Source organism: Aspergillus lucknowensis (assembly GCF_044049455.1).
Source record: "Aspergillus lucknowensis strain CBS 449.75 chromosome Unknown BJX67scaffold_32, whole genome shotgun sequence".
In the NCBI taxonomy this organism is placed as follows: Eukaryota; Fungi; Ascomycota; class Eurotiomycetes; order Eurotiales; family Aspergillaceae; genus Aspergillus; species Aspergillus lucknowensis.
Window position 1 is genome coordinate 131,144 of NW_027263576.1, and position 23,928 is coordinate 155,071.

Here is a 23,928-nt window from a genome sequence, read left to right on the forward strand (position 1 = left end):
TTCAGCGTCATCCACCACTAATATTCTCCGCGAAGCTCTTTTCTTCAATATAAATCTCAGGTGAACCTTGTCTTAGCATACAATCTCGACACCTCACCTTATTCACACCACACACTCACATTCTACAATGAAGCTCCTCACCAAAGAAGAAGAGGACGCACACTACCGGTACGCCCCAACGCCACCAACATTAACTCTTACGACAAACATACTAACAAGTCGTCCAGCTCCGTCGTAAAAGGCGGCTCCATCGGTACAGCCCTGGGCCTCGCCGGCGGCTTCGCAGGCGTGATGCTCGCCTCCCGCCGCTACCATACAATTCGTAACCTGACACTCCCGATGAAAGCCTTCCTCGTCACATCCTCCGGAACCTTCGTAGGGATCATCGCAGCCGACAACGCCTCGCGCAACTTCGAGGCCTCGCGCAACGAAGAGCGCCAATGGTACGAGAACCGCGAGGAGCGGCTGCGTCGGCAGGAGCTCGCGGGGATGACGTACGTCGACCGGGCACTTGCGTGGGCGCGGAGGGAGCGGTACACGATTGTCGGGGTTACGTGGCTTGCATCGATGGTTGGGTCGTTTGCGCTTGTCGGGCGAAACCCGTATCTCTCGCGGGCACAGAAGATCGTGCAGGCGAGAGTGTATGCACAGGGCCTGACGCTCGCTGTGTTGGTTACAACTGCTGCGTTTGAGATTTCCGAGCGGAGGAAGGTGCGCAGGGAGAATGCTGCGAGGGTTAAGGGGGCTGCGGCGGGGGCGACGGCTGCGGGGGCCGTTGCGGATGTGAAGAGTAGCGAGGCGCAGAGTGGGCGGGGCCAGGAGGGTGGTGAACTCTGGAAGGAAATGGTTGCTGCGGAGGAGGATCGGTTGAAGAAGAAGCATCAGCCGCTTTATGAGAAGCATGAGGCGAAGGCTTCGGCTTCGGCTTCTGGGGATGCGCCTGTGCCTGTTCAGAAGGAGCAAAAGTGATTCGATTTGATTCGGTTGGGTTGCGAAGATTCGGCTCGATTCAGACTGGAGTCTATGATGAGGTGAACGGCTGTGATGGTTATAGATTGTATATCATAATTTCTCATCGTGGTTGGGTGGGTTTCTCGAACCACAGGTTGCACTCACTCGACTTTTGTATTTTTACTCTCCTCTTCCTAATATCGAGTCTTTTTCTCTGATATTTTGCATTTTCCTTTTTATTTCAGCCTTCCATCATTTTGCTTCGTTTGCCTTGGTCAGAGTATGCGAACACATGATGAAGCCGCCAGATCCCTGCTCGCTTCTCCGTCAAAGACAAGCTCGAGATAGCGTCCACTTGACTAGGATTCCATAACACTCTAGCTTGGATGCGATTGCTGGTTGTAGGTTTCCAAGGCTTCTTCACTGATATCCCGAAATGGCATGTTCACAGGTGATGTTCGTAGGTAAAGACCTTCAGAATAGCTGAGAGTGCCAGACATCATCCTCGAATCTGCTATCAGCCTGTTTTAGCCGCAATGGGTTTGTATCGAATACCATGTCAGCGTTCAAGGCGCGTCGTATGTGAATCGATGGAACGTGGCAGATGCTCCAGCAATTCGAGAACTCATTGATTCTCCGCGAGTTTTAGCTAAATATCTAAGCTACCTCAGAGCCAAATGGTACATATTATGCGTATCTTCCTTTCATACCTATTTTCATGCAAGCAGATTCGAACCCGTCCTCGACGGATGGTGTCAAGCTTACTTCTCCACGTCCATCCTCTTCCCCCTCGGCTGCCGACCCAAATAACTCGACGCCTCAAGCTGATTGAGTGCGTCCTCCTCCTTATCCAACGCGTAATGAGTATAGAAGAAGAAATTGCCGCCAAAGAACGCCAAAACCGCCACAAAACCGTAGTTCCACTTGAGCAGCGGGTCCGCCGACAACGCGGTCAGAGCCTGCTGGATGGCGGCGGAGATTGCGTTGGTAAACAGGTACAGCGACTGCACGATGCTCTTCATGTTCTTGGGCGCCTTCGTGTACGCATACTCGTACCCCGTGATCGAGGTGAAGATCTCGGAGCACGCGATGAGTACGTAGGGGACCGTCTGCACCCAGACGTTGATTGGGGCCGGCGAGTCGCAGGTACTTGCGCGGTTGTGGCAGGGGCTAAGGATGTAGATGTAATGCTGTGTGACGGTTGCGGCGATCATGGACATGGAGGCGACCATGTAGCCGACGTAGATCTTTTTGATGGGGGTGAAGTTGAAGCCCAGTTTCCGGATGGCCGGGTAGATGAATTGGTCCATTATGGGGATGAAGAGGATCAAAGCGAGGGGGTCGAGGTTGTTGATTATGTCGTTCGGCACGCCGTGCAGTTCCATTGTTGCCGCTTGTGAGGTGAGGTTGCTTGTCATTTGGCCGTAAGCGAGCCCTAAATTTTTCAATGTCAGTGTACGTCCAAATGCTTAACTATACATTCTGAATAGGTAGGGACGAACAGTAGATTGGATACCACAGAAAAACCCCGCATGCTTTGACGGCCCGGCGTACCTCGTCAACCCATTTGTCGTCGAAGGTCATCCAGCCCGGCTTGTTATGGATTTTGCTAGGCTTCACGTTCTCCCAGAATCCAGGTGCCCGACAATTCCTTACCCTGGTAGAGTCAGCAAATTCAGAATCGTCGAGGAAATGGAGAGAGAAAGAGTCGAGTAGAGAACTGACAGCTTTATAGGATCCCAGGACCAGTGAGGCTTCATGGCGAACGTCCAAAGCCGGAATGCCTTTCCAACAACCGATCCAGTTGGGGGCGTAAGATTATACCTGTGGCGGCAGACAAAGAGCACAACAGGGCAGAAAGCAAACATGGTAGTTGGAAGAAGGAACGATAACCAGAATCCTACGTATTTTTCCGCGTATACCATGGCGATTGAGCCAACCAAGGCGCCAACGTTGATCATGAAGTAGAAATAGAGGAAGATCCTCATGATGGTCTGTGCTGGGTCGACTATCAGACGCTCACCAGTCTGGGGGTCAACCGTGATGTATGGACGAGTGTCTCTGTGTTGTTCTGCAATCAATGGAGCAATGTTTGACCTACATCGTTAGCATTTCTCAGTCTTTGATGGTGGCCACCTACTTGAAGCCTCCAACGCCAATACCAAAGATGATGAGACCGACAGAAAAGCAGACGAGGGCACTTTCAGGACTCTTGATCACAGGAGGGAGTGCAGAAACAATCAGGATGACGTGGCCAGTCATAGCAAATGCAATGGACAGATAGATTGTTTTGAGACGACCCAGGAACTCGTCTGCAATCCATGCTCCCAGGATAGGCGTCAAATAGCACCAGAAGGTGTTGACTGTCTCTATTAGTATTTACTCGAGCTGCGTCTCAAAAGAACATTGGGGGCAGACAAGTGTTCAAACCGGTTGACGCTCTCTGGCCCTGGCCGAGAGCGCCTGACTGTCCACTATATCCAGCGCCAGTGCTTGAACCGGGTGGAAGGGGCTGCTGGATAAAGTTGGTGACTAGCAATATTAGTATCATCTCACACAGTGATGAACTAAAGAGACATCGAGCCCAAAGTGTTGATTAGGTGCAGAACGTACAGACGACGGTGGTGCCATAGTAAGAGAATCTTTCACACAGCTCAACAAAGGCAATGGCGTAAGCAACCCAGGGAACTGTGCCAGAAATACGACGAAGGGTGTTCAATTCCTCAGTAGTAGGGTACTCGCGCCCTTGGTTCACCGAAGAAGCAGCGTTAGAGACCACAGTTGACGCTTTCTTTCGAAGAGGCTGCTTCTCAATCGACTGATTGGAAGCATGGTGTGCCATTCTTGGGGATTCTTTGGTAATTAAGATGCTCATGCTCGAAGGTTGGTTCGATGAGAAGCAGTGCAGAGGATGAAACGTGCAAGTTGCGGACGAACGTGAGGAAAAACGAGGAGGAGGTAGAAGGGATGCCCAGTGGTAGGGGGTAACAGTGAATTTGTGTGACTGATATTCTGCTCAAAACACTAGACTTCCCACCTGCACTCACTTGTCCTTCACATCTCTGACTATTCTTGTCATGAAACCTCTAATCCACGCAGTTGCACAGTGCCACATGGCCTAAGCCATCCCTACTTGGACTCGGAACGATGCTCGGATATTATGCAGTCAGCCGGTGTTTGATCTCGTTCTCCAGCGTCGAGGGTCACGGCATCCTTCTAATGAGCCAATTCTTCCTTCTCTGTTACGTCTGGCATCTAGCCACGCGTTTGCTCTTAGTTGCTGAGGTCGCTCGGTGCATATTACATGGTGGGTCAATATCTGCAAGAGGAACGACACTGACGATCGTGGCCATGTAGAAACCTCTCACACTTCCCTGGTGACGCCCACACTTTTCCTGTCTGATTCGAAATACTGCATATCACGGCAGCAGTTGGCAGCGACGCGTGGCACGGAAGTTCGAGCAGGGAGGTAAAGGACGCACGCTCTCAGATTTAGAACACTTACGCCACCCAGACTGGACGTTGGACGAAAGTGACGCGACACCCTCTGAGGGGTAGAGAGGGCTAATCCAAGTCCAATCGGCTGCGATAGTGTTCAGCGGGTGAGCTTGTCCTCAGCGCAGTAGCGCACGGATTGGGGACTGCAGCCGGAGCATTGGTTGGAGCAGGGGGCGCAGCACCAGCGGCCATGTTGAAGAAATTGGCGGAAGAACGTGCTTTATTTAAAAGGATTGATGGATGGATGGTACGAAGGTGAGTTGTGTTGTGGGAGGACCCTTTTCGAACCTTGGCTCAACCCAGAGCTTGTGGGGTCAAAAAGGAGAAAAAAAGATCGACACCTGTGAGATTCGAACTCACGCTCCCGAAGGAAATGCCTGAACTTGCAGGAATATGCATAGCAGGGCATCGCGTTAACCACTCCGCCAAAGTGCCGTCCCGCACTTTCCTTATCTTTATGATTATATTATATGTAGCACCAGATTCGGAAGATTTGGGCATGGTTTTGTCGCTGCCCAGTGGGTCGTCGCAACTTGGCGGCTGCGGGTGCCCCTTGAGCTGTTCCCTTAACATTGCTCTGGCGCCTCAGCAGGTTGATCGCGAGGTGTGGCATGAAGACAGCCTGATTGCCGCCCCAAATTCCGCTTAGCGGACGAGACAATAGAGGAATTACACTTTGCCTCGTCCCATGAAAATTGGTAGCACCTGCCTTCAATCTCTTCCTGGTTCTTTTCTCCCAGCGCGCCCAAAGCATAGCCTCGAAGAGATTCCAATAATTACATGTCAACGTGGACGCTAGCCTTGCTGCGTCTTGACTTTGCCTGATCGTAAATCCCGACTTTTCCCATTTTCGCTGTTGACGCTCCTCAAGCTTAGACCATTCAGGTTGTATTCGCCCTTCCGCATGCTCTGATGGTATTAACTACGCGGCCAGCTCGGTGGAGGACACAGTGGAGAAGCCGTGGTTCGAGACAGAAGGACGTTCAATCAAGTTCCAATCTAACGTGAACACTGAGTATAAAACAGATAAAAACAGAAGACTTTTTGGGTAATAGGGTGGTAGCAATTCGAAGTTTAGCCCTGCAATCTGTAAACCGCGATCCTATGGAGAATAAATGCTCATAAGGGCAGCGTAATTCTGCAAAGAAGAACGCGAGCTACAAAAGTTGCGCTGAGTCCGCGGCAAATCACCGGAGCGTATCGATATATGACTCCTGCTGTCGTCCACTCGGGGCCGAGGACCGAATTTCTGTCTTCTTCAGCGGACCGAGACTGATTAGGGTGATTGGTGTTGATCGACACTTGCTTCTCAATAGCGACATGTACTCCTTCATGTTCGTTGAGATTGCGGTGCTTTGAAACGTCAGGACCGTGGCCTCATTTTTCCAACGTGTCCACTAGGATATGCCGAGATACACTTGCTGTTTTCTCATAATCAATTTAATCGCGGTAATAGAGGTTCTTAGGAGAATAATCTCGTTCTCGACATTTATTGGAATACTGCAAACCCGTGGAGAGCCTGGGGTAGGAAACACTCGCTTAAAGGCAACGAACGAGCACCATGTTATTCACGAGGGGCTTTGAAATGTTCTGCGAGGTCAATGCCAGTATACTCTGCGTGTAAGGATTTCTTAAGGAAGACACAGGAGTATCCACCAACTATGGTAGAAGGAGAGATGACGTTGTTTGATACCATGTGCTGGTGGTACTCGTGGAGATCGAGGGGTTTGAGGGCAAACTTGGCCGTCCCCCACCAATCGTGGGCAGTCTGACATAGGCACATAAGGTTCTGCAATATTTCAGTGTGTTTCTCGCCCAGCACACTAAATTTCCATTTTGTGATCTGGTCTTCTGGCCAGAACAGAGCAACGCGTTCCCATAAATTATTGTAACCCTTATCGCCGACTCTAACGCCTAGGGAATAGGGGTATATATGGGCGGTTTGTGTGCCATCCCCACTTTTCGTGAGGAGGCAGCGGCTCCTGTCCCTTTATTTGCACTGTCCTCACTTAGCAACTGGGAGAGTAGACGTGGTTTAAGCGTACCTCGGCAGCTCGATGGGCGGAGCGAGCATATTTCTGAGGCTCCAGGGTCTGCGGCCTGCTGGGGAGGGCAGGAGTGCGAGGAGTGGCAGACGGGCAAAGGTATACGCCTCTGGGACTGGATGCCAGCCTTCTGGTCACGCTTCTTTGTTTGCCGATCCTCTAGCTCTTTGCCGATAAAACGTCTGTGGGAAAGAAAGCAAACGCAGGGTCGACATCTCTGTCGAACATATAATGGCATGTTGGGTTCCGCCCAACACTATTCTCTACTCCCTTCTAATTAAACTCGATGAGCAAGCTTGTTGACTTTGACCCACGCTGGGCTTCCCGGGTCTTGTTGCACTAGTCATGGAGATGATCGCAGAGTATCTTGGTCGTCCTGGCCACGAGAAATGACGCCTCCGCCTCGGGACACCATACCCGCGCCGCAGCAGGCAGAAGCAGACCGCGCGTTTGGAGCAATGGTACCTACAGACACTGTTAATAAGTCGAAATAGAGTACATCATAACGTGTTTCCCGACCGAATCGATCACCCGACCGAACCGATCACCACTCTATTCCATATTAAATGGCCATTTTTAAGAGTTGAGTATCTCAACAACCACATAATTTAGAGGGATAAAGTAAATATAATTAGGTACATATACCCTAAAACTAATAAAATATCTATTTTATACCCCCCAAGCCTTTATATTATCCCAATTATATTCAAGTAATCAAAATTACCAAAAAATACAGGTGTAATTTATATTACCCTTGAAAGTATAAGAATAGGTAGGTTGTAACCCCTATATATCTATATATTATATACTGTTAAGCTTTATATATAAGCTATAATTCCTCTAGAAACTTGGTTGTTGAGATATTTGACTTGAAAAAATGGCCATTTAATATGGGATATCAAGGTGATCGGTTCGGTCGGGTGATCGATTCGGTCGGGAAACACGTTATAGCTGCTGCTTACTAATGGATTGCTCACTTGAATTCTTGAGCTGCTTGACCAGTACTGCCACATGCAACGCAGGACTCGTTTCTTATCCTGATTTCATATTCTATAAGTTCAGAGGTATCCTGATGAATGCTCACTTGGAGCTGAAGACCTATTTTTTCAACGGCGACAGTGTGGGTGTTGGAGATCCTGGAGGTGCCATTGTAGGCTGTGAGTATGTATGAGCCACGGAGGTGCGAGATGCAGGGAGATCCAAGTTGTCTAAGTGCGGAGGTAAGCAATCAGTGGGATTAAAGTGGGAGAAGTATCTGAGTTGCTAACTACAGTCTGTCTAGCGATATTTATACCCGCGAGGAAGATTGTGATAGCCCTTCATGTCAACCAGTTTAGAAAGAGCAATTGAATGAGTAAAGCAAAATAAAGGAGCAAAGTAAAGCAATGATATACAAGGAGGTGGCGAAGTAATAGTGCTCGCCAACCCTTGAATTGATTTGTCACCAACAATTTTTTATAGGTCGATAGTATGGTATTTACGAACAGATACTGCTCCACTAAAAAGGGTCAACCCCCTTCGTGAAGGGCTAATTCTGGCTGACAGCATTCCTTGGAGTGATACTTGGAGTCAAAGGACGAAGGGAACTCACACCAAACATGTGCCAGTGTTTTGGAAGTTCTGGAGTCACAGGATTCACAGGGCGGATGTTAGGGTCTCTGTAGTCGTAGCTGCTTCTGCACTGGGCAACTTGGGACACCCACAAGATATTAGATCCGGCCTGCGTTGGACGTCGGCATGCAAGTCGGACTGAAAATTAAATGACTGTTGGAAGTGTATACCCGTAAATTGTATGCCGGGTGACGGAGAGGGGCCTTGAACGACCAACAGGATCATCGATTAATCGTCCATTTTAATGACAATTGGAGAATGTATGGACAGCGTATAGGGACTGGGGAACATAAGATTTGGATTGGGTGTGGTAGAGAGACTAAAAAAGAAACGACACCTGTGAGATTCGAACTCACGCTCCCGAAGGAAATGCCTGAACTTGCAGAAATATGCATAGCAGGGCATCGCGTTAACCACTCCGCCAAAGTGCCTTTGGACAATTAACACGAGCCTTTTACTTTTTGGTATAATGATAGGGAACACTTCCAACTATCGACAAGCGAAAGTGTCCAGGCAAATGTTGTCGCTCGAAGCTCAGGAGTACTTGGATACCTTAAGAGGATTTCTTCACATTTTTTAACGCGGGGCTATGTTTGGCGACGTTGTCGAATTGCTGCGAGTCCCAGCGTGGCAACGTGCTTGATGCTGCCAAGTATTTCGCATGCACTGACTGATTCATATCTTTTGGTAAGCATTCCTGTCGCTATGGGTATATACATCGCGAAAAAAAAAATCCAAGGTGGTTGGATGCTTAAAATATATAGAGACATGGGTATTACCACGGCATTAGGGACCACATCCTCAGTCACACAAATATAAAGATTACTCCCAAACACTCTCCTCCTCCAACCATAACCTAAAATCCTTCAGACCAGGATGCACCTTCCTCAACGCCTGGATATCAGCCTTATACCCCTCATCATGGAACCAGCGAAACATGGCCCCAAAATCGGCTACCATCCACATAAGGAACCTTGCAACAAAGTCAAACGTCACGGGCACATCCGTCCCCGTCTTGCTCTTGAAGATCCTCGCCATATCCTCGAACGAAAGCTCATCACCCGCTAATGAGATCCCCCGCCCCTTATACTCCTCAGGGTTCAGGAACGCGCGCGCCCCAAAGAACCCGATATCCGAAACAGCGATAACTTGTAACGGCCGTCCTCTCAGTGCGACCTTCCAGCTGGTCGCGAACGCCTTCCCTATAAACCCCGGCGCGAGGGCATCGATGAACGCAACGGGCCGGAGAATCGTCCATGACATTGAAGTGTTCTTGGTGCTATTTATGAGGTGGTGCTCGATGTTATGCTTGCTGATGAAGTGTGAGATGGTGGTTGGGTTGTCGAGAGAGGCTTCATTGCCGCGGTCGACGGAGGTGTAGATGAAATGGCTGACGTTGTTTTTCAGGGAGATGTCGACGAGCGATTTACCCTGTCGTTCTTCGATGAAGCGGTTTCCGGAGAGGGAGGCGACCTTGTTCTCCAAGCTTAGTATGAGCTTCGAGCTTCAAGCTCAAGATAGGATCATTATTCGAACGGACGCACCTGCACACTAAATACCCCCCAGATACGGCTATCCGTGACTTTCCTCGCACTGGTGAAAATATCCTCCGCCTGATCAAGATCCCCCTGCACGAGCTTGATTTTTGGAGATTTTGACGCGAGCTTCTGGGCGCTGGCGGAGGTGACGTCACGGGTTACGGCGAGGATCTCGACGTCGGCGTCTTGCTTGAGGAGGTTGCTAATCACGCTTCCGCCTTGTTTGCCTGTGGCACCAGTGATTAGGAGGGTTTTCGACATTGTGCTTCTTTTCCGGAATTAATGGGCATGGGGTTGGAAATATGGCGGTGGGGTGGGGGGGTTGAAGTATGAGAGTGGGCTTTATGGCTTATTGATAATCTCGGCACTTCGAACCACCGACCGACCGACACCGAGCCCTATCTCCGTAGCCTGGATATCTGCCAGTTAAGAATGGTTGATCGGACTGGGTGATTATGACCAACTTCCAAGGTTACGACGATTTTTCAATGAGGTTGAGGCCGGTGCTTGTTGAGATGGTCGACTGAAGATATATCACACGGAGTCGCACGTCCGCTCGCATTTGGCATCAATACTTTTCTTTAGCGCCCCGCGGGTGGCTGACGCTAAGCGTTTGACAGTTGATACGTCACTTCTGCAAACCACAAGATCGGGATACCGATTTTCATTGGCCTGTTTCAAGCATCGAGAAGAGTAATCACCAATGGTTGTTTCATCTGAGTGTGAGGGCCAGTGCCATGGGAACTGAAGGACGGAGCTGGGCGCAGGGAGCAGGGAGCTGGTTTGCGATTCGTTGGTTGAGATCAACCACACCACTCCAAGGACTGGCGGGACTTCCGTTGGGATGTATCACGCTTGAGGTACTTCTTAGCGGAAGACCTGTCAACCCTTGCACTGACGAACAAACAACGCCCCCGGGACCGGGGGTTTGGGTTGGATGGATCTATCGAGCTATGGTTCAAGTTTCGTGTTTGATGCGATTGGTATCTTTGGCTGAGAGTTGCCTTGGGGGTATAAAAGTCACATCAAGTCGGGTTCGCCTCGCTGTCTTCGGAAAGGTTTGTTTTTGAATTTATCCGACATCACTGGTCTTATGATAGGACATATCCCTTCGTACTGTGATATTGCCACACTCATAGAGCTTGATGTCGCTGGGATTCTTAAGCTTGCGGGTGGCCACTGACACAGACTCGTCAACAACTCTCCAACCACCAACACAACAGGGTATTCTCAAATCTACCGATTTGAGCGAAGATACAAAACAAAGCCCCATCTCTCCCCTGGGAAAGGCCGGTCTCGCACTGGGATTATCAGGTAAGCTACCCAAACAGTCAGAATAATCGCAAATAATAATGGACAGTCGCCGTCCTCGCAATAATCCTTATCATGCTCCGCATAAAGAATGGTCCAACCTTCCTGCGAAACCTCTTCTCGCGCTGCTCCAAAAGACGAGAGCGCAGGAACGGGAATGGCAACGGCAAACGTGTCAAGTCGTCCAACTCCGCATCAGGCCATTCACATTCTCTGCCTAGGACGAATCCGATCACCCCTCTCGAAAAGGAACTCGAGATTCTCGGGCTTTTGACGGATCCACGGAAGGAGGGTGCCAGCACTTCCATGGCTTGTACTCGAACGGAACCGCAAAGGAATGTGTACCATAATTTCCTTTCCCACCGTGAACCTGAACCTGAACCTAAACCACTTCCGATGTCTCCGCTCCTCCCTCCCAAGCCATCCCTCTGGCTCCCAATACAACAGCCACCACGGCCGGTCTCGGATACTCTGTCGGAGGAGACGGTGTTGGTGCTTCCGACGCCGCCGGGATTCGTGAGGGCGTATGGAATGAGCTGACTTTGATGCTGATATTGAGATTGAAGATACAAATTATGAATTATGACTCTCACTGTGACGGGACATTTTGTTGTACGACTGCAAACACTCCCTCATAATAACATCAACGGAACCAGCACCAAGACCGTGGACGCTAGCACTATGGATCACAACTTAGCCCTTGAAATCCTCGTAGAAGCAACTAAAAAACCTTTCCCATCAACACGAATATCATTCCCCGTGTTTGAGTGGTGCGTGGAGAGGTCGAAAAGACCGACTATGAGTGATGACGAGTAATGAAGCCAAGAATGAACGAGAACTGGTACGTCGATCGAAGGTTTGACTGCAAATTCGGAACGCAGACATATCATTACTAGAGCTGAGCCTTCAAACTCAGAACCCAGCAAATCGAGGGCTCTGTAGGTCGGATTCCTTCATGCCCTGGTGTTAGGGCTGAACTCGGAGTTCCGAGCGCCGTTCTATACCTGGGTAGCCCTACTCTCCGAAGCTCGAAGAGGAGATAGTGTAATTATGCGAGCACGACGTAGATAAATTAGAAGTCCAAGTCAAGACAAAGAGAACTCAACAGTCTACAAAATCCAAGAAACTCTTTCGACAACTACAAAAGATGCCATCTTACCCCATCACCGGAGCCAGCCGTGGGCTCGGGGTATGCCCGATCCAGAGCAGTTATATTCCATCCAGTAACCCAGGACTGAATTATAGTTCGAATTCATCCGCAAACTCAGCGCAGACCCCTCAAACACCGTCATTGGCCTCGCCCGGAACAAAGCCCCTGACTAGGAGAAGGCGAAAAGCCAGGGTCTGACCTCCGTGCACTTTGTCGAGGCACAGTATGCGGATCTTGCTTCTCTCAAGCTACAGCTCCTGTCTGCCATTTAACGTATGATGTCGGTTGGACGGTTATTGTTTATTGTTGATGATAGGAGATACGTAGAACGCCACAGAAACCGTCAAGCTTATCACCGGCGGCTCGCTGAATTACCTCGTCAACAGCGCCGCCAGTGTATCCGAGGTCAGCGAGCTCAGAACCCTGGGTGATTTGTACGCCGCTTCCTCCTCCATCTCACATGCATTAAATTACACGGCCCCAAGTGCTGAAGGCGCGGCAGCCACGACACATTCGCTACTCTCGAAAAGTACTCCTTCGAGGTCAACGTCCTCGGCATGATAAAGATCATCGAAGTATTCCTGCCCCTCATACAGTCATCCACCCCAACCCTCCACGACACAAGAGAAGAAAGTAATTGTGATTACAAGTGGTAAAGTATAATGCGCTGTACAGGGGCGAGGGGATCCCCTTGTTGGGGATTTGTCCGGGTTACGTGGCTAGTGAGAGGCAGACGCAGGGTTTGCGCTTCTGCGTCCAACTCTTATGCAATGGTGGAGGACACTGGCTAATAGGGTTTAGAATTCACCACCGTCGAAGACAAGCTCGACTCACAGCCTTGGTACGGAAGTTCACGTCCTTCGCGCCGCACTTTACGGGGCCGATGACGCCCAAAGGGCTGGTTAGGGCTGTGCTTGGTGTTGCGTGGAAGGCGTCGATCGAAGGGGGGGATGGGGGCACGTTTGTTTCGCATTATAGAAATAAGCAGTGGTTAGTATAGAGGGTTCGTGAGTTGGGTTCATTCAGGATTTTGTTATGAGACAGGTTCAAAGGCTGCGATGTGATGTATTGAGGATAGGGCGACATGTTCCTACATGCTCCCCCAACCCACTGCGGAAATAGTTGGGGTCAAGAAAAATAGATAGATAGAGGCGTTCATAATATTCACCAGCACGCGCTGTTCTCATTGAATTCTAGTATATGAGATTAATCATGCCCAATCGGCTTCGGTGCCTTCTGCCAGGAAATCTTCGCCCCAGCCAGCGCCTCCATAAGCGGTGGCCGCCCGCCTGTCTCCCTCGGATCATCCCCGATAAAGTTCAGCGGGAAACCAAGATCAAACTCCTTGATACTCTCAATAAGCGCCATCTGCTCATCCGTCAAATGCAGACTCAGCGCCCGGATGTTATCATGCAGGTGCTCGACCTTCCGTCCGCCTACAATCGGGAACACGTTGCGCGCCTTCTGCATCACGTACGCGAGTGCAATCTGCTGGATGCTCTCGATTCCGTGCTCCGACGCGATTTTCTCCAGCGCGGCGCTGACCTGCTTTGCCTCCTCGCTCTGGTTGCTGCTGCGGCCGCCTTCGTTGAGTTTTGCGCGCTCCTCGAGTTGTTTCGTCGTTTGGAGCTGCCCACCTCCTAACACGTCCCACGGACACAGGGCCATCCCGAAGTGCCGCGCCATGGGGATGATATCCCTTTCGAAATCGCGGTGCATGAGACTCCAGCGGCCCTGGTATACGGAGAACGGCGTCTTTCCGTGGTCTCTGGCGTACGTGTTTGCTGCCGCAACGACCCAGGCGGGCGTATCTGAGACACCCAAGTAGAGGACTTTCCCGCGCTCAACCATGTTGTGCAGGGAGTCCATGAGTTCTTCGATCGAGGTGGTCCAGTCCCACCAGTGCACGTACAGCAGATCGATATAGCTTGTCTGCAGCTTGCGCAGTGAGTCCTCGACGGAAAGGAAGAGCGATTTCTTATGGTTCCCCCCGTAGTTGACTGCCTTTCTGGATCCGAGCGCGTACCTACAGTAGGCGTTTGTAAATTTCGTCGCGATGAAGAGGTGGTCCCTGTTTCCTCGCGCGGCCATCCACCGGCCGAGATACTGCTCTGACTCCTCATTTTGGTAGTTATTCGCTGTGTCGATGAAGTTGCCACCGGCGTCGGTGAATGCGTCCAGCAGTTTGAAGGACTGCTCCTCATCCATGGAGCCCATTCTTGCAGACCATGCCTGGCCTATCGACATGCCGCCGAGTGCCAAGGGGGAGACGCGAACACCAGCTGTGCTGGAGAGAATACGGTAGCGACCGAGCTCGGTCTTCGGTTCGTCTGGGGGGGCGAAGGCCATGTTGATTGTGGTTGATGATTGTGATTGATGATTGTCAATTGCTGATTGTCGGTGTTGGATGCTTCCATTATTACTTCTTGGGGCAGAAGGGGCTCCATTTAAGCATCTGGAGAATCGGGGATTACGGATTTACTTTGCGGACTGGCATCGACCATAAGCTTTTCGAATGTGCTCGTTAACGTATTTGTCATTTTCTCATATCATGCACCGGACAACGAGATCCAGACCGCAGCCAGATCAGCGTGTTGGATGCTTGTTGGAGCGAATGACATCATAAAGAGGGACCAATGGGGTTCATTGATCAAAGAACACAGAAGGTGACCCACACGCTAATGCAAGTTGATGACACTCAAGCGCAGGAAGAGCTTAGCCCACTTGGGTCCCGCTGGAATCGGATTTTACTCCGGGGACCGGAGTATGGGGTATGGCCGATTTTAGTGCACGGTCAAAGAGTTACTTTGGTGCGGACTCCGCTGTTATCGGCGGCCGCTGCTACCAATGCTAGCGCTTTTGAGCCGAGGAGAAAGGCGTTGAATCGGACTTACGAGCCTGGCCTTTGCGGACGCCGCCATGTTTGGGGTATATTCTAAGATCCTCACTGCGTTACGGTAAGACACCCAATCCAAGATTCATGGCCGGATCATCCCAGACCAAATCGTCAAACCAACTGAGAAAATCCTGGCTCGTCATTGACTCTGGGAGCGGCGGGAGCGCACTAAGGCTGTTGGGATTCGCATCTTCCCCAGGGGAACCCGGGGCGGTGTTGAGAAACCCGAATTGCCCCTGTTGGTGTTCGGAGTGAAACGAATTCCGGTGCGCAAGAGGCGCTTTGTTCAGGGCCTCGTCCAATACACCACCGATCACCTTGCCGATTTGGACGCAGACGGAAAGATCTGGACGTTCGGGTAAGTTCTTCCTCTCAAGACGTCCGAGTAAGACGCTCAAGTCGCGGATGATCTGCGAGCGAGGAGTCGAAGTACGCAAAGGGAGTCCGCTCAGAGTGCTCTGGAGCAATTCGGTTGCAAGGGTTCCAGCAGCCGGGAGCCCGTAATAAAGATACTATAGGGCTAATGTTAGCGAATAAACTTGCAGGTCGTTGGTGTTCGTCCTACCAGCCAAGGGAATCGTCCCCGTATTTCGGCGTGGCGGCGTTGATGTTCAACTAAGTCAAGCACGTCCGAAAGCAGCTTCGTTGATGTCTCCAGAAGGCAACTGATTGGTACTTGCCCGTCAAGAAGCAGCATTCGCTCTATCAAAAAACGGCCATAGAGATAGGCGAGGTGGACCACCAAAAGCGATATACAAAACCGCGGGCTTGATTTGTGCCATACGCTACCTTGATAATGGTACTGTGGCGGGATATTGCTCATAGCAAGCTGGCACTCACTGTATAGATTCCTAGGTGCTGTTAGAGCAGCACGGTACACGGCGGGATTTAACGTACAGAAGATTTTCGGAGTAGGACTCATTCCTATTGCCCAGAGACAGACGGAGGATCTTCTCTTGAAGCCGGGCTTGTTGGTAGCGGAGTCGGATAAAACTGGCCTGTCGAGGAGGGTCGTCTATTCCGATAGTGCGCCTCCATCCCGCGTCGTCGAGGTTCTTCAACGCTGCTTCAAACTGTGTGCCTTGGAGAAATACTTCGTCGTCATCCAGATCGAGAGGCATCGCCACATCGCAAAATTTGCTGTCAATCCTAGGAGGCCTTCCGAGAAATGTAGCGGTACCTTTGTCCCAGATAACGGCAGAGGCAAATATTCTCTTTCGAGTTTCCAGAATGAAAAACGGAAGGTGAGGCGGAGAAGACTCAAGCCGATGGAAGCCCATGATAAAAAGCTCGGCGGTAAACTCACTGAATATGTGATATAGGATATCACCTGTGACTGGACGTGAGAAAGAATATCTTATGGAACTGTCCAGGAAGAAACCATACTTGTATCTCCAAACAGAAATGACGATAGAACGAAATTCATGAACCGTGTCCATACTGCGATATCATTTGCTTGATTATATGCCTCAAAAAGCCGCATGCAGGCTTTGCTCGCAGTGTGCATTGTGGTAGTATGCTGCGTTTTGTCTAATCCGTCTCTCCACTGTGCATGATGCCATGCGACCCCCGAAAGCGCGAAAACTAGGCCAACAAACTCCAGCCGGATGTTCTCCCCTGTAAAAGAGAGGAAAAACATGGATAAATCAGTGGCTACAGGGGGAAGACTTCGGCGTAGGTTTTCATTGGCTCTTTCAAGCAGAGCCTCCGAGAAAGCTTCCGCACCCTCATGTTGCCTCAGCTCTCTAAGAAGGCTCAATACTGGGTCAAAAATTAGAGATCGCGGAAGGATCGTGAAACGGCTGCCATCATAGTAGGCAGTGATCATTGCTTCTAGCTGTCGTGAGGATGCCGCTAATGTCCCCAGTGCTTGCTTGACTGCTGTAAAGTGTGAGGAGACATCGTCGAGACGGTACAATGATGGTCTTGGTGTGAGATCAGGCGAAGATTTCAGGCAAAGAGAGAGGGTGCTCAGGAACCCCAGAGAGCCAGATGGGGTTAGCTCGGGGTTAGCCTGTCCATCGTCTGGCTTCTTCTTCTGTTCTGATTCACTGACTCGCGGTTTCGAGACTCTGTTCAGCGGTGTCTTCTCTGGAATGTGGCCTGGATCGTTTTGAACATTATAGTGGCGGAATCTCGTACTGGGCCGTGTCATGGGGGATGGGTGATAGAAGCACTATAGTTTCGTCAGCATCTCAGTCATTCAAAAGTACACATTATATCCATTGTTCACCCTTTGCGACATGCCGCGAGCCTGACATCGTGCGCAGACTGGGGTTGCATGGTTACAACGGACTTTCGATATTCGACAGGGCTCACACGACGTCGGCTTTCCATTTCTTCGATACATCAATGCAACCGCGTAGAAGAAGTTCCACTGAAGATTGCAGAAGCTAAATCTCTGCAGCCTAATGATTGAAGAAGAGTTGGGAGCGGCCTCCCGCTGTTCTGTACAGCCAGCTGCACGTGATCCACTCCGATCCATATTCGGACTGCACCTTCCTAAAGGGGAACTTTAGGTCCGATCCAGATCCGATCCAGGTCCGATGCGGCACGATGCAACCAGATGGCCTCACCCCTGGTGAACATCGAGATGGCTGTGTGATTTCGTGTCTGGCGTGAGAATGTGGGTGTTCCGGGGTTTCTCATTTTGCTTGTGGGGTTCCGGCGGATGAAGTGAAGCGTTGGCTAAAAGCGGGTTAAACGCCATGGGCAAGCGAGAAGAACGCGCCTGCTTGACGTCGTGGATGAGACTTTTCCAAGCAACGTGCGGGAGATCGTCACCAGCACCTCACTCCCCTGCCTCATATTCCAGCGGGCGAAATCGAGCTGAAGAACACTCGATATCTTCGGACTCCGATACTACCAAAAGGTAGTGTTTTCGCGAGATTCCAGTAAAGGTGAACCGGTAAATGCTGTGTCTGCTGCCCACGGCGACAAGTAACCTTGGAAGACAGCTGCGCTGCCCGAGTTGGTCTGCTGCGCGAGCAGCACGATGGTCAACGCGGCTATTCTGGACTGGCTCTCTACAACCACGTACGAATCTCAACAGGCCGACCTCAACAGTACCCGACAGACAGGGACCGGACAATGGTTTCTAGAGTGTGAAGAGTACCGCGAATGGATGGAAGTTAGCCAGTCAACCTTGTATTGCCCTGGGATTCCAGGTGTAGGGAAGACGATTCTCACCTCTATTGTCGTCAATGACCTGTATTCCCGCTCTAAAGACAATCCGACGACAGGAAGAACAAAGCGCCAAAGCGCTGTTAGCATGCGTTCTCCGACAGCTGGTGCAGGGCTTACAGGCAATGCCATCCCCTGTTAAGGACCTTTACATGCGGAACAAGGAAAGCAGAAGCCATCCTCAGCTCTCTGAAATTGCTAATGCTCTTAATTCCGTGATAGAATCATTTACTAGGGTCTTCTTTGTTGTGGACGCACTCGATGAATGTCAGGGAACCGCTCGAACTGACTTCCTGGTCGAAATCCTTGATATCCAGGGCAGAACTTGCGGAAACCTGTTTATAACGTCGCGACCAAATCCGTCTATTGAGAGAATATTTGAAGGAGCGATGATAGTGGAGATCAAGGCAGGCAGAGATGATATTCGAAGCTGTATCCAGGCCCATTTGCCTTAATTTCCGTGGTTCGTCTCGGAGAGACCGGATCTGCAAGAGGATATTAAACAGGTGGTTGTCAACGCTGCTCACGGAATGTAAGCATCCGAAGACCGCAAATACCTATAGTGGTCTCACATAATTAGGTTCCTCCTCGCAAATCTATATCTCAGGACCCTCGAGGGCAGGGGGAATCCCAATGCCATCAAAACGGCGCTGGAAGGGCTTAGCAGGCGGAACCGTGCATCATGGCAGAGTAACAAGCCACGAGCCCTATCACAGGCCTATGACCATGCGATGGAGCGAGTAATGAGGCAAAAGACAGACCTTTGTGCCCTGGCAAGGAAAGTTCTATCCTGGATAGTTTGTGCAAAAATACCCTTGCGAACGGCCGAGATACAACATGCACTGGCAGCTAATACTGGGGAATGCGAACTCGAGAAGGACAGTATCCCCACCATTGATGATATGATCTCCGTCTGTGCCGGCCTTGTCACGGTAGACAAGAAAACAGATATTATCCGGTTAGTTCATTATACAACGCAGGAGTACTTTGATATAGCGCGTGACAGGTGGTTTCCACAAGCGATGGATGACATTACTGCGGCCTGCGTTACCTATCTTTCTTATGACCGATTTGAAACAGGGTTTTGCGTAACGCAGAGAGGGTTCGACCAGCGATTACGGATGAACGCACTGTACTCGTATGCGTCGCGCTATTGGGGACACCATGCTCGCGACGCTGCCCCCGACTCGCTGATATCAAGATTCCTCTCAAGTTCACCTAAAGTCGAAGCGTCTAGCCAGGCTCTGTGGGCCATGCAGGGCAGACTGGCTGACCATAGTAGAGGGCAGCAAGACATGTTACAGGGTGCATTTGGCTGCACATTTTGGACTAACATGGGTTTTGGATGATCTGCTCAAGAACAACTCTCTTATCGATGCGAAGGACAGCCACGGAAGGACGCCACTCTCGTGGGCCGCGGATGGAGGGCATGAAGGTGTTGCCAAATATCTCATCGAACGGGATGTGATCCGAATTTGAAAGACAATGCGGGCCGCACTGCGTTGTCATTTGCGATTGCCCAAACTAGCCCTACTATGGTCAACCTCCTGCTTAACCACGGGATCAACGCAGATGCAAGTGATCGCCGAGGGCGGACTGCGCTTTCTCTGGCAGCCGAACACGGCAATATGGAGGTGGTCGAAGCTCTATTCAAGAGCGCACCGATAGATCTAGATGCGAGCGGCGACAGCGGCAGGACCGCGATATCATTTGCAGCTGCCAGAGGCTACGATGCTGTTGCAGGGTACTTGCTAAATAAGGGAGTGAAGGCAGATGCGCAGGATAACAGGGGTCGAAGACATTTATCATGGGCAGCTGCAGCCGCACACACGGGTACCATGCGGCTCTTAATAGACTCGGCTACGGTTATACCAGACTCGAAAGATCGAGACGGCTTGACGCCGCTCTCTTGGGCTGCAGCACATGGGAGCATCACCGCCGTTAGACTGCTGACGAAACTCCCCGGAGTGGACATTGACTCGAACGACGGCGACGATTGCACGCGACTATGCTGGGCTGCCGCCAACGGGCACGAAGCCGTTGTGCGATTGCTGATGGTGAACGGCGCAGATCCCGATCCGAGACACGTTGGTAGGCGGACGCCTCTTTCTTGGGCAGCTGCATATGGACGTGAAGCGGTTGTACGGGTTCTCAATGAGAATGGCGGTGTCGATGCTGACTCCAGGGGCGCGTATGGTCGTACCCCGTTGTCCTTCGCAGCATCGAACGGCCACGAAGCCGTTGTTCGGTTGCTTCTCGCGACGGGAAGAGTAAGGGCCGATACGGCGGACAACTTCGGTCAGAGTCCTGTGTCATACGCAGGCAAGAAGGGGCATCACTCGGTTGTTGGGATGCTTTTGACGGTGGCTTGATGAGCTACTAAGATCTGTGGCAAGCTGTCATTTGTCACTCCTGGTATTACCGGAATGTTCATAGGGTCGTTTTATTTCGGGTTATCAAATCGACACCAGCGTAGGGAGTGACAATCCTCGCGTATATCCTGTACTTAGATGTCTATCTGATTTCTGTCGGAAGATACCTCGTTCCAACCGTGCTTTCATGAAACAATCCCTATCCGCATAGCTGGAAGTCCTCTCGACGTTGAACACCAGCTTACCACACTATCAACCTCAAGCCCGCCCCTAAAGCGCAGAAGAAGAACAAGCCCTCGCATCAAAGCCCAAATCCACACAATTTCCCACAACAAAAGCCGCGCTTCCTCCATCCGCAAAGTACTCCCTACGCTCATCGTCGCCGCCAGCACAGCTCGCCGCTGCATAGAAAGTAGCTCGCTGCTGGATAGCCCCGTACTCGAGGACCAGGAAGGACCGGGTATCGGGGATACTGGTGTCGCGGCAGGTGTTGTCGGCCACAGTGATATCCTCTGCGGCTGCGGCGCCGGTGCAGTCGCTGTTGGCGAAAGGGCGGATCTTGTATGCGCGGGCGCTGGTTGTGAGGGCTAGGGCGAGGATGAGTGGTTTGAGATGCATTTTGCTGAAGCGAGGAACAAAGTAGACTTGAGGAGGGCTGTACGTGTAAGATGTGAGAAAGGAATGTGTTGTCAGAGCAAATATTTTACGCAGGTTGGGGCAGGGGTAATCTGTTATAACATGGCGAGACGACACTAAGCCCTAACCGCTAGCCAGGCGTCCAAAGCGTATTGTGGCGTGTACATGGGCTGGTGCACATACGCATACGGAGTCATGTATGAATATGAGCACTGCGGACGAGGCGTAACCACGTTAGGTGCAGCACCTGGACACCCGATGAGATGATTACCTTCGGCTCACTCTCGTCCATGCAATGCTCGGACCTGCCACCCACGAAGATCGAGTTCATATGAATCAACTGCAATGCCTTGGTGCTTAAGGGGCAGCCCTGATCCATAGCGCCTTCCTCTCTGGGTAGGTAAACAATTGATCCATGGATGGATCGCACCTGCACCGTCCGCGAATGCAAAATTTATTCGTAAGGCAACTGCGATGGGCGCGGGTATCCGTGGATCTTCTTCGCTCTTTCCCGCTCTAAAACAACCCCGGAAACGGCGAGCCTCGGTCTGGGCTCCAGTCCAGGGCTGCACCTGCCGCTTACAAAACAGTCGAATGAGGCACCAGGGTTGCGACGATGAGATTCTCGCGTAAATTTAACTACTACAAAAACATAACCCCCAGTACTACTAGTCTGCAACGCCCAACCCCTCACAAACACACTGCACAACCCTCCCCAAAAACCCGTCTACAGCACCTCTTTGATGATACTGACTATCAAAAACAGCCGACAGCCCGAGTTCCCCGTCCCACGTCCCAAGAAACAGCGCAACGCCAGCCCCAGTCGGCTCACTAGCCGCCCAAACACGTTCCACTTCGAAGACCCCGTGGTTCTTAGATACTATAGCAGATATATTCCCAATTGAAGAGAGTGGCACGGGACAGAAGGGCGGGTTCGAGACGGCATGCGGATTTACCCCGGGTGGAGGGGTTATAGATTTGAATGTTGCGGGTGCGAAGGCGATCTGGTCAGGGCAGTTGGAGTCCGAGTCTTCGTCTGTTGCATCGGTGAGGGTATGCTGGGGTCGGATTGAGCTGAAGAATTCTGCTACCTTTCTAGAGATTTGTCGGAGGTTGTCCTCGCCATGTCCCTCCTCCTCCTTGTTTGGAGGGGTACCAGGAACGATGAGGTCGATCGCCAACGCCTGCGCAGAGACTGTATGGTACGCAGCAGCGGCATGATCGGTACCGTTGTATGGCTGGCGACAGTACGGGCGGAGGTTGATCATGGAGTGGTTGACGTAGCGAACGGAGTACGACTGGTCCTTCCGTGGCTGCAACCCAGATAGTACGAGGGCCAGTGCAGCCGTGAAGACGTGTGTGACACTTACTCCGGACGCGATGGTCTTGCAACGACGGAGGATTTGCGCTGTGGCTTCCCTTGGGACCGTAACTGCGATGCGTTCCCTCCGTCCATGCAACGCAATTTCACTATCTGCAGCAGTAGCCTTAGAGAAGGGAAGGCCAAGAAGGCCAGCGTGGTTATACAACGCCCCATTCCGTGCGCAGATATCCTCGAGACGGCGCGATTGAGCGTCCGACGGTGTCTCCGGAATGCCAGCGGCGACTCGGAGGCAGGGCGAGAGCCTCACGCCGGAATCGCTGCAAGTCCAGAACAGTGCATCTTCCGACTCTGACCTCGCAGGCTGCTCTACGACGTGAGCGGCGTAAACGAACAGCTGCTCAAGGAGATGGAGGACGCCCACGCCGTCAGTTATATCGTGGGGGCAGCGGAGGATGGTCGACCACGAGTCTTCGGCATGGTGGAGGAGATAGACGCTTGGATGTTTGAAATCGGGAGCGTCGCGATTAAACCATGTAAGTGCGTCGTCATCAGTACGGATTACTTTGAAAGTCATTTGGAGCCATTGGTTTTTTTTTCCCTTGAGACCGTCATGGTCATCATCTTGCTCGGCGGGTTGGGGTTGGTAAACCCTAACCCACCGATCCCTCTCGACATCATGCGCCACCCACGACGTGAGTGTTGGATGTCTATGTCGCAGTGTGATCCAAGCTTTTCGGAAAGCATCTTCGACGGCAGAGCTATCATCGCCGGAGACAGCATTTTCACCTCGGACCGAAGCGGATTTGACGGTAAATGAGGCACTCCCGGTAACGGGATAGCATCCGCTCTCTTTCCTTGTCATCGCGCGATAAAAGATCTCGCATTCATCGAGATCGCGCTTCCATATCCCGTAGGACGAATGGCGCCATTGGAGGCGTTGTGTTGACGGGTTCTGGGGCATTTCGTGCTGGCCTTGTATTCTGAGGAATGAGTAACACGGGGTCAAGGAATGGCAACGAGCTTCGTGGGTCTGAAGGGTTGGAAGACTGATTTCTTAAGTTACTGAAATCCTTTGTATTTTCTTCCACGCGACGAGACGCGACAGACTTCATCGAGTTGGGTTGTTGCCTGCTGCTGCCTTGGCCGGTCCACTGACAGAGAAGTCAGGATCCTGTTGGCCAGCATTGCCTTTGAGAATAACTGAACGATTTTCGAAAAGATTGAAACATGGACACATTCTGCTCCTTCTGCGGGGTTCAATTGCAGCCCGATTTGGATGGCGACCCTCGCTCCTGGGACGCGGAGGTGCGAGCCATCTGGTCCAACACCACGACGATCCAAACCAGCATCACAGGTTTGAGAATGATCCGCTCCCAAAACCATTTCTATGCCCCCTTTGAGTACGGCGTATCC

The 23,928-nt window shown here is 51.3% G+C and overlaps 10 protein-coding genes and 2 non-coding genes across 12 annotated transcripts; 5 read left to right on the forward strand and 7 right to left on the reverse strand.

Annotated features, from left to right (window-relative positions):
* Window positions 1–2: 2 nt before the first annotated feature.
* BJX67DRAFT_183320 (HIG1 domain-containing protein) lies at window positions 3–1,299 on the forward strand. Its single transcript, XM_071025219.1, has 2 exons — window positions 3–168; window positions 228–1,299. Exons 1-2 carry the CDS (start codon window positions 128–130, stop codon window positions 967–969), a joined length of 783 nt encoding a protein of 260 aa, XP_070884353.1. The 5' UTR covers window positions 3–127; the 3' UTR covers window positions 970–1,299.
* BJX67DRAFT_389386 (putative MFS peptide transporter) lies at window positions 1,266–4,488 on the reverse strand. Its single transcript, XM_071034491.1, has 6 exons — window positions 3,565–4,488; window positions 3,370–3,483; window positions 3,092–3,314; window positions 2,677–3,048; window positions 2,454–2,608; window positions 1,266–2,386 (listed from the first exon to the last, which is right to left on the reverse strand). Exons 1-6 carry the CDS (start codon window positions 3,824–3,826, stop codon window positions 1,713–1,715), a joined length of 1,800 nt encoding a protein of 599 aa, XP_070884354.1. The 5' UTR covers window positions 3,827–4,488; the 3' UTR covers window positions 1,266–1,712.
* BJX67DRAFT_358752 (uncharacterized protein) lies at window positions 3,789–4,880 on the forward strand. Its single transcript, XM_071029588.1, has one exon. The coding sequence runs from the start codon at window positions 4,099–4,101 to the stop codon at window positions 4,306–4,308; it is 210 nt and encodes a 69-aa protein (XP_070884355.1). The 5' UTR covers window positions 3,789–4,098; the 3' UTR covers window positions 4,309–4,880.
* Window positions 4,785–4,884, reverse strand: BJX67DRAFT_t70. Its single transcript has one exon. It is a non-coding gene; the product is annotated as a tRNA-Ser (tRNA).
* Window positions 4,885–8,436: 3,552 nt separating this feature from the next.
* Window positions 8,437–8,536, reverse strand: BJX67DRAFT_t69. Its single transcript has one exon. It is a non-coding gene; the product is annotated as a tRNA-Ser (tRNA).
* Window positions 8,537–8,772: 236 nt separating this feature from the next.
* Window positions 8,773–9,951, reverse strand: BJX67DRAFT_358758 (uncharacterized protein). The gene is made up of 2 exons (XM_071029589.1): window positions 9,650–9,951; window positions 8,773–9,578 (listed from the first exon to the last, which is right to left on the reverse strand). Exons 1-2 carry the CDS (start codon window positions 9,902–9,904, stop codon window positions 8,928–8,930), a joined length of 906 nt encoding a protein of 301 aa, XP_070884356.1. The 5' UTR covers window positions 9,905–9,951; the 3' UTR covers window positions 8,773–8,927.
* A 520-nt stretch (window positions 9,952–10,471) lies between these two features.
* Window positions 10,472–12,028, forward strand: BJX67DRAFT_358761 (uncharacterized protein). The gene has a single exon (XM_071029590.1). It carries the CDS (start codon window positions 11,030–11,032, stop codon window positions 11,492–11,494), a length of 465 nt encoding a protein of 154 aa, XP_070884357.1. The 5' UTR covers window positions 10,472–11,029; the 3' UTR covers window positions 11,495–12,028.
* A 1,141-nt stretch (window positions 12,029–13,169) lies between these two features.
* On the reverse strand, window positions 13,170–14,596 carry BJX67DRAFT_183440 (NADP-dependent oxidoreductase domain-containing protein). Its single transcript, XM_071025220.1, has one exon. It carries the CDS (start codon window positions 14,451–14,453, stop codon window positions 13,311–13,313), a length of 1,143 nt encoding a protein of 380 aa, XP_070884358.1. The 5' UTR covers window positions 14,454–14,596; the 3' UTR covers window positions 13,170–13,310.
* BJX67DRAFT_389390 (uncharacterized protein) lies at window positions 14,597–17,350 on the reverse strand (the record flags this gene model as incomplete). The annotated part of the gene is made up of 5 exons (XM_071034492.1): window positions 14,597–15,512; window positions 15,566–15,851; window positions 15,898–16,330; window positions 16,387–17,176; window positions 17,234–17,350. 5 exons carry the CDS (start codon window positions 17,348–17,350, stop codon window positions 15,057–15,059), a joined length of 2,082 nt encoding a protein of 693 aa, XP_070884359.1. The 3' UTR covers window positions 14,597–15,056.
* Window positions 17,351–17,995: 645 nt separating this feature from the next.
* On the forward strand, window positions 17,996–18,325 carry BJX67DRAFT_382868 (uncharacterized protein; the record flags this gene model as incomplete). The annotated part of the gene is made up of 1 exon (XM_071033317.1): window positions 17,996–18,325. One exon carries the CDS (start codon window positions 17,996–17,998, stop codon window positions 18,323–18,325), a length of 330 nt encoding a protein of 109 aa, XP_070884360.1.
* Window positions 18,326–18,519: 194 nt separating this feature from the next.
* BJX67DRAFT_183473 (uncharacterized protein) lies at window positions 18,520–19,625 on the forward strand. The gene is made up of 2 exons (XM_071025221.1): window positions 18,520–18,715; window positions 18,764–19,625. Coding segments are annotated over exons 1-2 (771 nt in total). The 5' UTR covers window positions 18,520–18,713; the 3' UTR covers window positions 19,533–19,625.
* Window positions 19,626–20,825: 1,200 nt separating this feature from the next.
* On the reverse strand, window positions 20,826–23,476 carry BJX67DRAFT_382870 (uncharacterized protein; the record flags this gene model as incomplete). The annotated part of the gene is made up of 2 exons (XM_071033318.1): window positions 20,826–21,210; window positions 21,942–23,476. The coding sequence occupies 2 exons, from the start codon at window positions 23,474–23,476 to the stop codon at window positions 20,826–20,828; spliced, it is 1,920 nt and encodes a 639-aa protein (XP_070884362.1).
* Window positions 23,477–23,928: the final 452 nt, after the last annotated feature.